Source organism: Trichechus manatus, unplaced genomic scaffold, assembly GCF_000243295.1.
Source record: "Trichechus manatus latirostris isolate Lorelei unplaced genomic scaffold, TriManLat1.0 scaffold00084, whole genome shotgun sequence".
NCBI lineage: Eukaryota > Metazoa > Chordata > Mammalia > Sirenia > Trichechidae > Trichechus > Trichechus manatus.
Genome location: NW_004444020.1, coordinates 717,551 through 732,910, shown reverse-complemented (window position 1 = coordinate 732,910; position 15,360 = coordinate 717,551). Strand labels below are relative to the sequence as shown.

Genomic DNA, 15,360 nt, shown 5'->3' with positions numbered 1-15,360 from the left:
GATAGGGAACCCAAGGTTGAGTAAGGATAGTGTTGATGTGTTGTGAGGTTGTTAACCATTGTCATAGGGCAACATGTGTACTAACTATTAAATGAGCAACTATTTTGTTCTGTAAGCCTTCATCTAAAGTGAGAATAGCAGCAAAATTGGAAAAGCGTTGTCGATGTCACTGAACTGTGCATGTAGAAATTTTTGAATCGGTGTATCTTTGGCTATGTATATTTTCACCAAAAAAAAAAGGTGGAGAAGGGAGAGGGTTGACCAATGTCATAAAACAATATGTGCACTACTGTTTCATAAGAAACTATTTGTTCTGTAAGCCTTCACCTGAAGTACAATAAAAAAGAAAAAAATTTAAGGGAATAGGACCAAGTAAAAAAAATTGTTAAGCAGAGAAGACAAGTGAGGATTGAATGAACAACGTCTTTACATAGCAACTGCATGCATCTACTTTTGACAGAAATCACTGCCTCTTTAGAAAATGCAATTATTTGGAGAAACCATGAGTTTATCAAGCTTTAAAGTCAATTTTAAACAAACATCTTTGAAATCATCTTTGTACTTTATAGGTCTCCAGAAAAATCCAACAGCTTGAAGAGAAAGCTATTTTAATTATACACAGCCTGTAACAATTGTATACACGACAAACTCTTAGAGGTCAAGTTAATCTGTAAAGTGGTTGTAAAACCATTAATACTGACAATAGTTTGAATTCTTTCACTCTTTCCATAACATTAACAGGTATTTCTTACTTGTAACTTTGGTGCTCTAACTATATATAAATAATACCCCCACATTATCATTTATAACTAGTTTCTTGTCATCCTTTGGCGCTTAAGAGACATCACAAAGTACTGTTCATTTCCCAAATATCATTTACCTTAGTATTCCAGAACCTCTGATAACTACTCTTATGGACCAAAGGGGATGTGCTTCCATCTGGGATATTAATGGCCTACACAACTACCAAAGAGAACATGCAAAAGCATATAAATTAAACATAAGGACCTCATAGGGAAACGGAAAAATCCCAAAGAAACCAAAGGAAGTATCTAGTCTTGCTCAAACCAAGTATGGAGGATTAGACATATTTGGAAAAACCAAGGTTACAGACAAATAACTTACATTTTCCAATGTAAGAATCACATCTAGCAATTTACATAAATGTGGGTCCCAAATGCTTTCACCCTGGCTAGAGGCATAGTTACTAGACTAGACACTGAGCATCAACTTGTGTTCCACCAAGTCCTGAGAAAGGAAGATCCCACTCTGGGCACTCCCAACTGAGGGGTGGCATGAGCCTAGAGACACACCAGGTTTGAGACCTAAGTTCTCTTTGAAGGCCCTGCATTTATTTGTTCACTTCCTTACACAAGTGAAGATCTACTGCTACTTTTTGCGACAAGGGTAGGTAGACATTTTTCATGTAGAGTATCCCTGACTAAAACAAAAACAAACCATATTCTAATTTCAAATTAGATTTTTTTAAGAAACTTAAGTTTTATAAGATACAAAATAAGTATGTATCAGCTTAAATTAAGAATATTTATTTTGCTCAGTGTGGCAATTTCAGAGGAGGGAGCGGAGTGGTGCACAGGAGAGGAAAAGAAAAGACATAAAGCAAGAGAAACATGATGAAATGTTTGCCCAAACCCTGTGAAACAAGGACATTTCTTCTCCAACTCTGGTCTATTTCACAAAGTTAAACACCAAGCCACACATACACAAACCTCCACAACCCTTAAGATGAAAAGAATTAGTTAAAATAAAAAAGCATGAAAATTTTTGTTCTAAAAATTAAAGAAAACAAGGAGCAAATGACGAACGTTTACAGACCTCTTTAAGGTCTCTATAAAGCCCTGGTTTTGCAATGGTTAAAGCACTCAGCTGCTAATTGAAAGGTCGGCAGTTCAAATCCACCAGTGGCTCCTCAAGAGAAAAGACCTAGTGATCTGCTCCCATAAAGATTACAGCCCAGAAAACCCTGTGGGCAGTTCTGTAGGGTCGCTATGAATCAGAATTGACTCAACAGCACACAACATTATGGTCTCTATATCCATGTCTTTGAAATCCTATTGCTATAGACTAAGAGTAACAAAACACTGCCCTCAAATAAAGTCACAAGTATATCACCTCTGTACATCCCAATATTTTTCCAAACCGAGCTTAGTATAAGAGCAGAAGTCCTATAAATCTATCCACATTAAACCCACAGAAAGCCCTTGCTTAAGGGAACCATGAATATGAATAACATTTTTTACATAACTTTCTCCCAGAACTATAGTGCTTGACTTTCATTACATTAAAACAACAAACAGAAGGAAGCCAACTCTTCCACTTTCCTTTAGAGACTACGTAAGTGCAAATATTCTCCACAAGCCAGATGACTATCCAGAGAAGGTAAAAACCGGGTGTGGCCCCAAACCCTGCTCGTCCCATCTCTCACACGGTGCCCCAGGACAGGTTGCCTGATATGTGTGTATGGCAGATCCTTGCTCCTGGTCACCATTCAGTGAGCGGCATATACATAAGCAGTGTCTGGGTACATCTTTACCTCCCTGGTGAATGGCAAGGGAAGGACACAGCAGATGAGGATCAAGTTAGCAATCACCTCAGTTTAAAGGACAAATTAAGGGCTTAAGATTTCAATTTTTAGGAAAATATTTTAGTTCTATTAACAAATAAAAACAAAGCGATGAAATAAGGAAGGAGTCACCTCACTTTACCTCTATCCATCTCCCTTATCACACAAAGTAAGCTTGTTTAAAATAAAATTTCTATTACCTACTCAGAGTCCACTCCAAGTCTTGAAGAACCAGAGGTTTCATATTTTGCTACGTTTCTGGTTTTTTATCTGTTGGAGGCCAGTTAACCAACTAAAACATAACACCTCAGAAAAGGCAAGAGTTCTACACAGCCTGGAATAAAGCTGGACAGCTCAGATATGAAGCATGAATCCACCTGCAATGAGAAGAAGGCACACTCTTTCCTTCTCAGGAGACTATGCTGAAATGGCATTACCTCTGAGCCCTGCTGAGCCCATCTGGGCCTTCTCTTGTTGATACAGATCTCTCTGCTGCTGGGTGAGGGCCAAGGTCTGCCCTTTGCTGTGGTATGTAGTGCAGTACTTAATCACCTGTTCATAAGCACCCTTCATAAAACAAATCTCTGGTCTGTCCTAAGAACAAAAACATACCAAACAAATTCACATTAAATTTCAACTTGTACATATCTGTCAATGGAGTCCAAAAGCAAGTGTCATCCATTTCTTATAATCACCAGGGAAGTTACTCGAACTTAAGGCTTTTATTTTTTACTTTAGTGGCACTTGAACTTTGAAGACCAAGCTCACATGTGGGAGCTTTTTACACCCTCTACAGAAAATCAGTTCTGTGCGCCCCTCTCCCATCGATTTCTCTCTCTCTCGCACACACAGACTCTAAAGGCAATGTTATTTTAATCCCTGAGGTAGGCACTAAACAAAACAGGAAAAGGAAAGACACCTAACAGCAGCCCACAAACTGTGGCTCAGGCTCTCTAGCAGGTGCTATATATGTGTGTGTGATCCCATTTATTTCTTACGACCACTTTGTAATTATGTATTTTACCAGATTTTGTTTTAATTTTTTATCATAGTAAATTAATATACAAAAGGTTATAATGAAAAACTGCCAGTCTCCTACCCAACCCTTCTCACCCACAGTCCTACTCCATAGAAGCAAACCAATTCTGACTCTTATAGCTGCTTCTCTTGGTATTCACCTCCATGTTTTTAAATATATTTATATGGCTATTTCTTCATTTATCATTTTTAGACATTGTCTATTGTGGCCAGATAAGAATCTAGCCTATCCTCCACTAGCTATTCACCCCCCTCCTCATCTTCATAATACAGTCAAAGCAAAACTTTTTTGTCAGTATTCTGTCTACATTATGACTCCTCATTGTTGAGCCAAATGTGGTAGTAACTAGAGTGATTCACAAACAGCCCAGTTCTCCTTACAGACACATGACAAGCATGTATTTCTCTGCCCCTCTTTGATGGAAGGTGCGACTTGCTTTGGCCAATCAATAAAATGTGAGCAGAGGTACTTGTGTCACTTCCAAATGGAAATCTAAGGGCCAATGCATGATTTGTTATGGCCTAGCCCCTGCTATGACATGTACGCTAACACTGAGATGGAGCTTCCAACTTGATGAGCAGATGCTTGGGATGGGGTGAGCAGGAGGGCATGGTGTTGTTTCCATAGCCTATCTTTTGTTACTGTTGTTGAGAGTACACACAGCAGTATACCAATTCAACAATATTTACATGTACAACTCAGTGACACTGATTACATTCAAGCTGTCCAACCATGCTCACCCTCCTTTTCCAAACTGTCCCTCTACCAGTAACATAAACTCACTGCCCCCTAAGTTTCCTATCTTTCAAGTTGCTGTTGTCAGTATGATCCCACAGAGTTCTTAAAAGAGCATAACGCTCAGGGCAGACATTCTTTACTAGTTAAGCTAAACTATTGTTTGGTTTTAAGAAGACTTCTGGGGATATTTTTGGTTTAAGGTTTAAAGATTGTCTCAGGGCAATAGTTTTAAGGGTTCATCCAGCCTCTATCACTCCAGATAATCTGGATTCCTTAAGAATTTGAAATTCTGTTCGGTATTTTCTCCCTTGATCAGGATTCTTCTATAGAATATTTGATCAAAAACTTCAGTAATAGTAACTGGGCACCATCCAGTCCTTCTGGTTTCTTGGCTAAGGAGGTCCACAGCCTATCTTGACTGATACATCAACTATGCAACTTGTCTTTTCTAAGGTAATAACTGCCTCTTTTTTTATTAGCTTAGTTTTCTTTACGCCTATCACTGATTCTTCCCAAACTCTTCTATGTAACTATAAAACTCTTCTCAATGATATTTTTCACTCGATCAAATGAGCATATAAGCTATTACTTCCATATTTTTACTGGAGACCTCCCTCCTTGAGACTCATTCTCATTTCCTTTTCCAACCTGGGTTGACTATCTAGGCCTGCTGCACCACTGGGATCTGAGAATTTCCCTGGTGGCACTGTAGTTAAGCACTCAGCTGCTAATCAAAAGGTCAGCGGTTCAAACCTACCAGCCACTCTACTGGAGAAAGATGTGGCAGTCTGCTTCGTAAAGATTTACATCCTTGGACACCCTATGGGGCAGTTCTACTCTGTCCTATAGGGTTGTTATGAGTCAGAATTGACTCACTGGCAATAGGTATGGTTTGGGTTTTCTATTCTGGGGATTCCTTTCACCCCTCTCCTGGGGTGGGACTCACTGGATTCCAAGTCTCCCTTTTTCTTGGTTTATTCACTAATCTTGGGAGAATATATCCACCAATATCTTTCTAAGAAGGAGCGTGTGGAATATACATTTTGAGACCTGGAATGTCTGGAAAGGTCTTTTTCTATCCTCACATTTTTAAGTTTAGCCGGGAGTAAAATTCCCTCTCAATTTGAAGGCTTTGCTCCATTGGTTTCCAGACTCCAATGTTGCAGCTTAATAAACTAAAGAAGATACTCTAATTTCTAGACCTTTGTATGTGATCTCTCCCTCACACATCCCTCATCCCCAAATCTCTGGAATCTTTTAGAATTTTCTCTTCCAAATATTATCAAAGTTCTGATTATGAGCTTTGGTGTGTTTTTTCTTCCACCCTCACCATTAAAACACTCATTGCGCTAAGCAGTTGGTGGGCCTTTTCATTCTAGGAGCTATAATCTTTCAGTTCTGCAAATTTTTCTGGTGTTATCCAATAACAGCTTCCCATTTTCTTTTCTGCCTTCCTGTAACCACTATTAGGTGGATGTCTGATGTCCTGTTTTTCTGATTTTATATTGTCTTAATCTCTTACACTGTCCATCTCTTTGACTTTTTATTCTACTTTCTGACAGATTCCTTGACTTCTGAGACAAATTTCTCCCGAAAGTACTTCGTTTTCATTTTTTATGGTCTTTGGAAATTTTCCTCAGCATCTGGCATTGTCTTTGTTTACTGAGACAGCATTCTTTCAGTATGAAAGACTTCTGTGTCTTTCATACTGAAGACTTTCCCAAAATATCTAGCAATCCCTGCCTGTCCATTTACATTCAAGAATGAGGCAATAAAAGCACTAGAAGCTCCATGACATTGACAGATCTTATAAAGTGGTGGGCCTAGCTGAAGGATAAGATGAAGCCCATGAGTAGAGTAAGCTCTCCCAACAAACAAAGAGCTTGGTTGAGAGGTGCCCCTTACTGCTGGGGCCTCCCTAGGATCATTCTGCTTCCCCAGAGGTAAACTCTTCAATCTTCTGACCTAGGAAATGAGGAAGACTGCAGGCATTCTAAGAGCCAAATGGCCTTAGCCTTACCCTTCAGGACAATGACTTTCCCTTAGTCCCTATTTTCAGTCTTAGGCCATAACCCTGCCCTCCAATCTTGTTCCCAAGATCAAATCTCTGACATTCTACGCAGGTTAGAGCCTGGCCTCAAGAGATAGAAAAGGCACTTGGGGGAGGTCTAATGGTTCCTTATTCAGAATGTCAACCTGCTCTCCTGTTTTTAGCCTTATACCTTTGTCCCCACCTTCAAAGGTACCTGGCACACTGAGCCTTTCCATACTGTCTCCTCAAGGGTTTATATCGTTTATCCTTGGTTGTCATTTTGGTGGATTCCAGTGAGAGAGTAGAAAGAAGTATATACTGTCATGAAAGTCCCTTAAAAACAGACTATTTGACGACTGGAAGAACGTAATCGATGTCACAGAACTGTGCGTGTAGAAATTTCTGAAATGCTGTATCTTTGGCTACGTATATTTTCACCAAAAAAAAAAAAAAGGTCGAGAAGGGAGAGGGTTGACATGTTGTGGGGTTGTTAACCAATGTCATAAAACAATATGTGTACTGACTGTTTAATGAGAAACTATTTGTTCTGTAAGCCTTCACCTAAAGTACAATAAGAAAATAAATGACATCATAAAAAAATAAAAAACAGACTATTTGAGCCACTGGGGTTATTTTTACATTGGTAAGTCTGCCGTATCTGTGTCACCACAGTTGTGTCAGGCTGACCTCTTCTAGATCCTGAGTCAGCTCGGTGGGTTTGGGTTTTGTTTGTTTGTTTGGTTTTGTTTTTAAGAGGGACTATTCAGGCTGGCAAATGGGAAGAAGAATCATACAAACATTTCCAAAGTAATGACCTGCCACCCCTACCCCTCACTCCCATAACTGATAAGCTTCCAATATGCAACTTTGGTGAGGTTAAATTCAAAACTGCTAAAAAGGAGAATCATTAAATGTCACATTAGCCACATTATTTTGACATACTATGTGATGGTTTATAAAATGTAGTGAAACAGATCCTCCATATAAACTCACATACACATTCTTGCTAGATAATTATATGGTCAAGAAACATCAGCTGAAAATTATCTAAGTATAATGCAATTTTTGAAAGTAAGCTTTACATTACAAGATTTAAAATAACAGACATTTCATTTCTATAGTTTTGTCTCCAATTGTTTCCCTTACCAAGAGTTTGTAAAAGTTCCTTTAAAGCTTAGATTGAAATCTTCCCTCCTCAGGAACAGAGTTACGCGACAGACTTCTATTCACAAGTTTAATGGTGTTGGCCAAGTTTACCTTTCTTTTAAAGCCAGTAAAACATTTCCTACTATTTATGAATGAGAGGAATCTTACATCCATTCCTGCCTACAGAGATGTAACTGGTTTCAAAATGTCTGGTCATAACGAATCATAATACCCATTAAGGGAAATGTAAAAATAGCAAATGTGTATCTTTTAAAGGCAAACTAACCTTAAGCATCAAGCTGGTTAACAGTGGCTATGAGCGACAGAATTACACACTGAAGATAACTAAGAACTCTTATTACATTAATAGTGTAAAAAACTTCCTAAAGTGCCCTGGAACAAAGTGGGAGACTGCTATATCAGTGCATGTCATTTTGCCAGTTTGTAATGGGTCAATTAGCATGAATTATATTTGGGAACCATTTTTCCACAAAATAATGTGGTTTCATTTGTTCTATAAATAAGACATTACTTCAATGAAAGAACACTGGTTGAGAACACAGTCAACAGAGATCTACAATGAACTCTTATCAAGAACAAAAATATGTTGAGAGAACCTGATGTCACAAGCTCTAGGTGACTGAGGCCAGGCTCCAACTCACTTAAGTGAAGAACGTTTGCCCACACCGCATAACTGGATGTATCTATGCATGGATTCTACAAGGAAGGAGTATCAAAGAGAATGTGAGAATAAGAAGGGATAAGGGTATTGTTAATTATACATGCTTTAAAGCAACAGATATCTGTTATACTCAATGACTGTTTAAAAACTAAAGGAGGATAACGAAAAATAGTCATCTAAGCTGAACAGGATATAATAAGCATTCCTTAAACAGAAAGATACCTGCTGTGTTCGATGCACACACTTAACAGCCATCCACTTTTGCTCAGAGTTAAAAGGGTATTCAGCTTTTCTGATATAGTCCTCCTGAAGTCCATCAAGACCCATCTATATGACACATACAAAAAAAGTTAATTATCACCAACATGGGACTTTTTTTCCCTTTAACAAAGAACAAGACTCACAACTTATAGCTAGGTTGACTAGAGATTTTTTTTTTTTTTTTTCCAAATAATGGTAATATAATAGCAATGCTCCATCTATAGATGCTGGATTTCTCTGAACAGCAGCATGAATTTTTAACATGAAAGCTGGGTGTGTAGATACAGTCCAGGCCACAGAAACTGAGCATGCTACCTGGACTATATGTAGACCAAACCTTCAACACTGACTATATTAGTATCTCTATTGCCTCAAATTCTAGGAAAAGGCAGAGTGCAAATAAATAAAGGTACCTGATCAATTCTAAGCATATATTTTTATAATCAATAGTAAATGTTTTAAATTCAACCCTTCACTTCTTAGGAACTCAAATCTGTCTCACCTACTGCTACCATCTTAGCCCCTTAGCCCCTACCATTTTCTATCCTGTCATCTAGCTGCTATCCCTACCAACACTCTTTTGCATCTTCTTCCAAATATCCTAAAATACATTTAAAACTACTCAAAAACCTACAATTTATTGCTTTATGTTGTCTACTGAATCATGTTCAGGCTCTTCTTTCTAGCTTTCAAAGGTCCTCCAGAAACCCATCCTACCCAGCCTATTTAACAATCCTCTTGGTTACTCAAATTCCTTTCATTTCCTCCAGGTTAGCCAACTCATTAACTGTAACCTATCCTATGCTTACTTATTCCTCTATGCTTTTACTCTAGCTCTTTCCCCAGTTTACCTCCTATCTAAATTCTTCCTATCCTTCAAAACCCAGCTCCCAGCTCTAAATTTGTATTGTTCTTATATGTGGCTCAATGTTTAGAATTTAACTGTCTATTGCCTTGGGTTGCTTTTATTTGTTCCAAGAAATGTCAGTCTTAACTCCCCACCTAAACTGTGAGGTCTCTGAGGCCAATAAGGAGGTGATTTTAGACTCTTTGCCTCTCAAAGAACCTAATATCCTGTTAAACATAACATGGGAAAGGAAATATTTATTCATTCATCTTCAGAATATCTTTTAAAAAGCTATAGGATGCTATTTTAGTTAAAATGAGTCCAAACAATAAAGAAATGTAGCTTCTGTTGAGAGAATTCTAAAAATATCTCATTTATTTTACTGAATTAAATTAAATACAATTCTACATTGGATCTCTTCTTAAGCAACCTACTGCTCCTAAAAGTAGAGCAGTTTTTGTTGTATGGGAGTGAGACATTGAGTTTTAAATTTCACATTAAATCAAATATAGGACTTAGGACCCTCTTTTGAGGGTAATATCTCACAGGCCAAGAAGAGAGATCAAGTACATACCTTCATTGCAAGTGCAATTAAGGCTCCCTCTGTTGGCTTCCCCATTAAAGTGTTGTTTCTAATTACAGCATCATTGCACACACAGCCCGCCTAAGAGAAATACACATAATCTATGAACCATCACCATGTCCTAAGTCAATATGAAGAAAGCCACTATCCTGGAGAATAAAATATTTACCTCGACAATTCTGCTAACAGCTGGGTTATAGAATCCGTGAACAACATCGCCATCAACGATCACTTCTCCAAACTGATTATAACCTACTCCAGTAACCTAAGGAGCATAAAGTGGGATCAATAAAATGACAATACTTACGAGAACCAAAAACTATGATAAGTTGTATTAATTTCATTTTATACAGCATGACATTGTTAAAACGTACATCTAGAAAAGCATTTGAATTTGTCTAAAAAAGATTCAATAGTTAAAGCAATATACATCCTAATTTTCACAATGATGAACTTAAGAAGCTATTAGGCTGTTTCTACCTATAATACACTACAAAAAAGATAAGAAACCATGAAAATCTCTATACACAAACAAATGAGCTTAAATTTATATAACTTTACAAACTGCAATATGCTGTATAAATGTAAAGAACTCAAATCCATTACCACACCTAATACTCAATATAAACCTGTAACCTAGACAAAAGCAAAATTCTTTTTTTAAATATTCAGACTCAGAGGTCTTAAGTGATTTACCCTACCACTTACAAACTAACATAGCATATTAATAATTTTAAAAATCAGTACTTGGGGAATTCAGAGATAGAGGCAGGTCAAATACTTACTGTGTGTGGCTAAACAAATCAAGCAAAACAAAAGTTTAAAAAAATTCTCAATAAAAGACCATTTAGAGAGAAAATAATTGATAAATGGTATAGACTTGACATATAATACAATGGACTTATAAAGAGGCATTAATATCCTACCTCCAGACCTAGACCATATAAGTACATGTAACTTCAATGACCCCTTTGAGTCATCCAGAAAGGATACATTAACCAATGTAAGATTGGGTATCCTTAGCCAAATCTAACATTTTAAGACTTATATATAATGGAACTAAATAAACCCAAGTACAACTTCTATCAATTTGTTTAATACTTATTTTGCTTAGTCCATTAGCTGTAATTACATTTTAAAATACTGTATCCACTGTAAGTAGAGTTAATGACCATTCCACCGAGAAATCCTGCCAAGACTAGGTGGGATCTAGCTTCAGGATGAACCAATGCACATACAGTAACCTGCACTTAAAAGACTGTCAATACATAATTTGTAAAATAAAGTAACCAATTCGTTCATTCATTAATAAGTATTCATTACAATAAGGCAAGTCCTGTGCTAGGCAACATGGTTCCTGGTCTCTTACAACTTACAGTATAATGGGAAAGACAGAAAAATTCACCTGGGATAAGACTAAGAGGTATGATGTGCTATGATAACATATAACAAAGGGCCAGTTCTGGGTGGTGAGCATAATCTTTTCTGAAGAAGTGGGGCTGGAACTGAGATGCAAAGGATGAAGAATTAGACTGATCTAAGCAGTGAGAATAGCAGCAAAGGTCTTAAAGTAGGAGAAATTTCAGCACACTTAAAAGTACTATAAAGCTAGTGTATTTGGTACACAGAAAGCAAAGGGGAGCATGTAATGCTGAAGAGGAAAATGAGGGACAGAACATGTAGGGCTTTGGGAGGCCACAGTTAAGGATCCTAATTACAACAGAAAGCCACTATAGCATCTTAACTGAGGAGTGACAAATGCTCAATATACAGCCCTTAAAAGATCCTATAGGCTGCATATAGAGTAAGGGCATCAAGAGCGGGTGTTGGAAGGCCAGTCAAGAGAATTTACCAGTAGGCCAGGTGAGCAGTGACAGTAATTTAGACTAAGGATGGCTATAAAATAGAGAAATGGATGGCTAGGAGAGTTATGGGAGGCAAAAACTGGCAGATTTGTTGATGGATGTAGGGTGACTGAAAGGCATCAAGGAGGATTCAAAGTTTCTGGATTATACAACTAGAGGGAAAGTAGGACTAACTCTTGGTAGAATCACATGGGAAGGAAATGGTTCTGTTGCTAATTTACAGCCCTTTTGAAGGTAAAACCCTAGAATCATTACAAATGTTAAACATAAAAGTTTCTTAGCAAAGAAACAGTATTATTTTAAAAAAAAAAAAAAAAAAAACCTACAGAGTACCTCAGCATGTTGACCATCTGAAGTAAATATATGAGTAACAGTCATTTCATTCTTTGTCAATGTTCCAGTTTTATCTGAGCAAATCACATTACAGCAACCTAAAGAATAAATCATTACTTGTCACCAAAAGAATCAGAGGGAGAAATACAAGCTCATAATGAAAGCAAATCAAAGACTCTGGAAGCCTGTCCTACTTCTCTGAATTTTGTGAAGATCAAACTCATTGATAATTTTAGATTAATATCTTTCATTATGCTTGTTTCCTAAGAAGGTAAAGTTTCTGAAATTAGAATTAAAAATTAGATAATGATAAATGTTGACATTTTCTTATTTATTTAGTTGATTTCTGCAAAGCTACTTGCTTTTAGCTTTCTATAACAATTTTTGTTTAAAAAAAAAAAAGTTTTCTAAAAAGCTTGGAGGGTCCCTAAATTTAAACTCATAAAATTTATTCAAAAGATTTTTTAAGGTATTTTACATCCTGATATTAAAATGCAAACTAGAAATTAAAGTCAATACATTTTTAGATATCCTAAATTGAGGGGGGAAAAAAAAAGTTTTATAGCATACCACACATACAGCTATGTTATAGCAATATAATTACTGTTCTTGTTAAGCATATTCAATTGCAGAATAATATTCTGGGACCCGTAATTATCAATTATCTTCTCTGACATGTCAAAAGAAAAAACTGTATTAATTTTACTCCTAGATTTCATTCTGTGTGGATTTTCTTTTTAAGATAATTTGTTTTATAACATCCTATACTGTAAAAAGATGTCTCTTAAAATTCCCTGTCCTGAGTGATATGCATTATTTCTATTGCTTTTTTTTTTTTTCTGGATGTTAAAGCTATAGCTCACATTGCCACAAGCCAAAATCACTGTCCAAACCTCTAAGACAAACATTAAAAACCCAGAAATGATTCACTATTGACAAGAACTAACACACTTTTACATAAGTATGTTTTTAACACAGACTTACCCAGAGTTTCAACAATAGGAAGTTTTTTCACAATGGCCCTTTTCTTCACCATTCTCATGACACCAAGAGCCAGAGTCACTGTGACCACAATGGGAAGCCCTTCAGGAATTGCTGCTACAGCCAAACTGTAACCAATATGTACACAGCATTAAAATGTAACTGACATAGTACCCACAGCAATAATTTCAACTGTATGTTACTCAAAATAAAGGGTAATAAAACTCAACACTAGTAGTCAGCAGAACTTCAAAAATGGCTTTCTCAAAAGGAAAGGAGAGGAAATGAGTATTTACTGGATACTTATTGGCTGCCAGGTTAAGCACAGTGGTTTAAAGAATATGAGGTCTGAAGTCAGAACGCCTAGATTTATACCCCAGGCTGCACCAATTTTTACCTGTGTGACCCCGGGCTACTTATCACTCCATCTCTGTGACTTTAGTTTCCTTAACTGTAAAATATGGGTACCAATAACATTTACTTGATAAGATTTAATGTGAGGGCTAAATGGCAAAGCATGCAACACATTTGATAAATAGTGCCATATACATAGTGTTTAATAAATGTTGGCTATTATTTATGACTACCATTATTTTAATGAATTCAAAAGTCCCATAAATTAGAACTCAATCTATTTTACAGAGGAAAAAAATAAAACTCACAGAGAAGTTTTATTAATCACAAGTCCTAGAACATGCTGGAATTTAAACCAAGGTCTCCTTCCAAACCTCGGCTTCTCTTAACTATGCTACCGAATTGATAATATTTCATCTTGGCTACCTACATCCTGTCTTCACATAACACAGTATCCACAGGTAATGGGTACCCTCTTTCCTTTGGAGAATGCACTTCACATGGTTCTGATGCATGAGATTCCACATCCCCGGCTAGAGGGGTGGTTGTGTGATCGGAAGCTAACCAGGCTACCAAGGGTAGCCCATTGTCCAATGACTGCTTCAGAGACAGCTAACAAGATCCAATCACCCCAATTAGGGCCCTCACCAGCCCATTTCTACTACAGTGATGGTCCATATCTACTAGAGTGATCAAGGAAGATATCTTTCTATTGGAGATATAAGAAGAGGAGGGTATGAATGTAGGTTGCAGAAAACCATCTTGCCTACTACATGTCAAGAGTCTCTCTGATGAGTGGTGTCTGGGGTCTTAAAAGCCAGCAAGCGGCCATCTAAGATGCATCAATTGGTTCCAACCCACCTGGAGTAAAGGAAAATGAAGAACACCAAAGTCACAAGGAAAGCACTAGCACAAGAGACAGAAAGGGCCACATAAACCGGAAACTGCAAAAGCCTGAGACCAGAAGAATTAGATGGTGCCTGGCTACCACCAATGACCGCCCTGACAAGGAACACAACAGACAGTCCATAATGGAGACAGAGAAAAGTGGGGTGCAGAACTCAAATTCTAGTGAAAAGACCAGACTTAATGGTTTGACTGAGACTGGAGGAACCCCAGAGAGCATGGCCCCCAGACTCTGTCAACCCAGCACTAAAACCATTGCCAAGGCCAACTCTTCAGTCAAAGACTAGTCTGGACTATGGGACATAGAATGATACTTGTGAAGAGTGTGCTTCTTAGCTCAGGTAGATACATGAGACTAAATGGGCAGCTCCTGTCCGGAGATGAGGTGAGAAGGCAGAGAGGGTCAGGAGCTGGTTAGGACATAACTATAATAAATATTTACACACCCAATGACATGGCTCCAAAATACATAAAACAAACTCTAACAGCACTGAAAAGAGAGATAGACAGCTCCACAATAGTAGTAGGAGACTTCCACACACCACTTTCAATGAAGGACAGAACATCCAGAAAGATGCTCAACAAAGACACACAAGACCTAAATGCTACAATCAACCAACTTGATCTCATAGACATATACCGAACACTCCACTCAACAGCAGCCAAGTATACTTTCTTTTCCAACGCACATGGAACATTCTCCAGAATAGACCCCAAATTAGGACATAAAGCAAACCTTAAAAAAAAAACTCCAAAGCATCGAAATATTACAAAGCATTTTTTCTGACGATAAAGCAATAAAAGTAGAAATCAATAACAGAAAAAGCAGGGGAAAAAAATCAAACACATGGAAACTGAACAACACCTTCCTAAAAACTACTGGGTTATAGAAGAAATTAAGGATGGAATAAAGAAATGCATAGAATCAAATGAGAATGAAAACACATCCTACCAGAACCTTTGGGACACAGCAAAAGCAGTGCTCAGAGGTCAGTTTATAGCAATAAAT

At 37.4% G+C, this 15,360-nt stretch overlaps 1 protein-coding gene across 9 annotated transcripts in view; it reads right to left on the bottom strand.

Annotated features, from left to right (window-relative positions):
- The window catches only part of ATP2C1 (ATPase secretory pathway Ca2+ transporting 1), a 187,601-nt gene that overhangs the window by 23,515 nt on the left and 148,726 nt on the right, over nt 1-15,360 (bottom strand). For 8 of the 9 annotated variants that reach the window (XR_002824858.1, XM_023735944.1, XM_012556983.2 and 5 more), the window contains 6 exons: nt 13,095-13,219; nt 12,111-12,208; nt 10,082-10,177; nt 9,904-9,993; nt 8,444-8,548; nt 3,022-3,178 (listed from right to left, as the gene is read on the bottom strand). Coding sequence is in view for 8 of the 9 variants with exons in the window: in XM_023735944.1 (XP_023591712.1) it covers nt 3,022-3,178; nt 8,444-8,548; nt 9,904-9,993; nt 10,082-10,177; nt 12,111-12,208; nt 13,095-13,219 (671 nt within the window). In the remaining variant the exon portion in view is untranslated. The remainder of the gene's footprint in view (nt 1-3,021; nt 3,179-8,443; nt 8,549-9,903; nt 9,994-10,081; nt 10,178-12,110; nt 12,209-13,094; nt 13,220-15,360) is intronic. The other variant, XM_023735942.1, reaches the window with a different exon arrangement.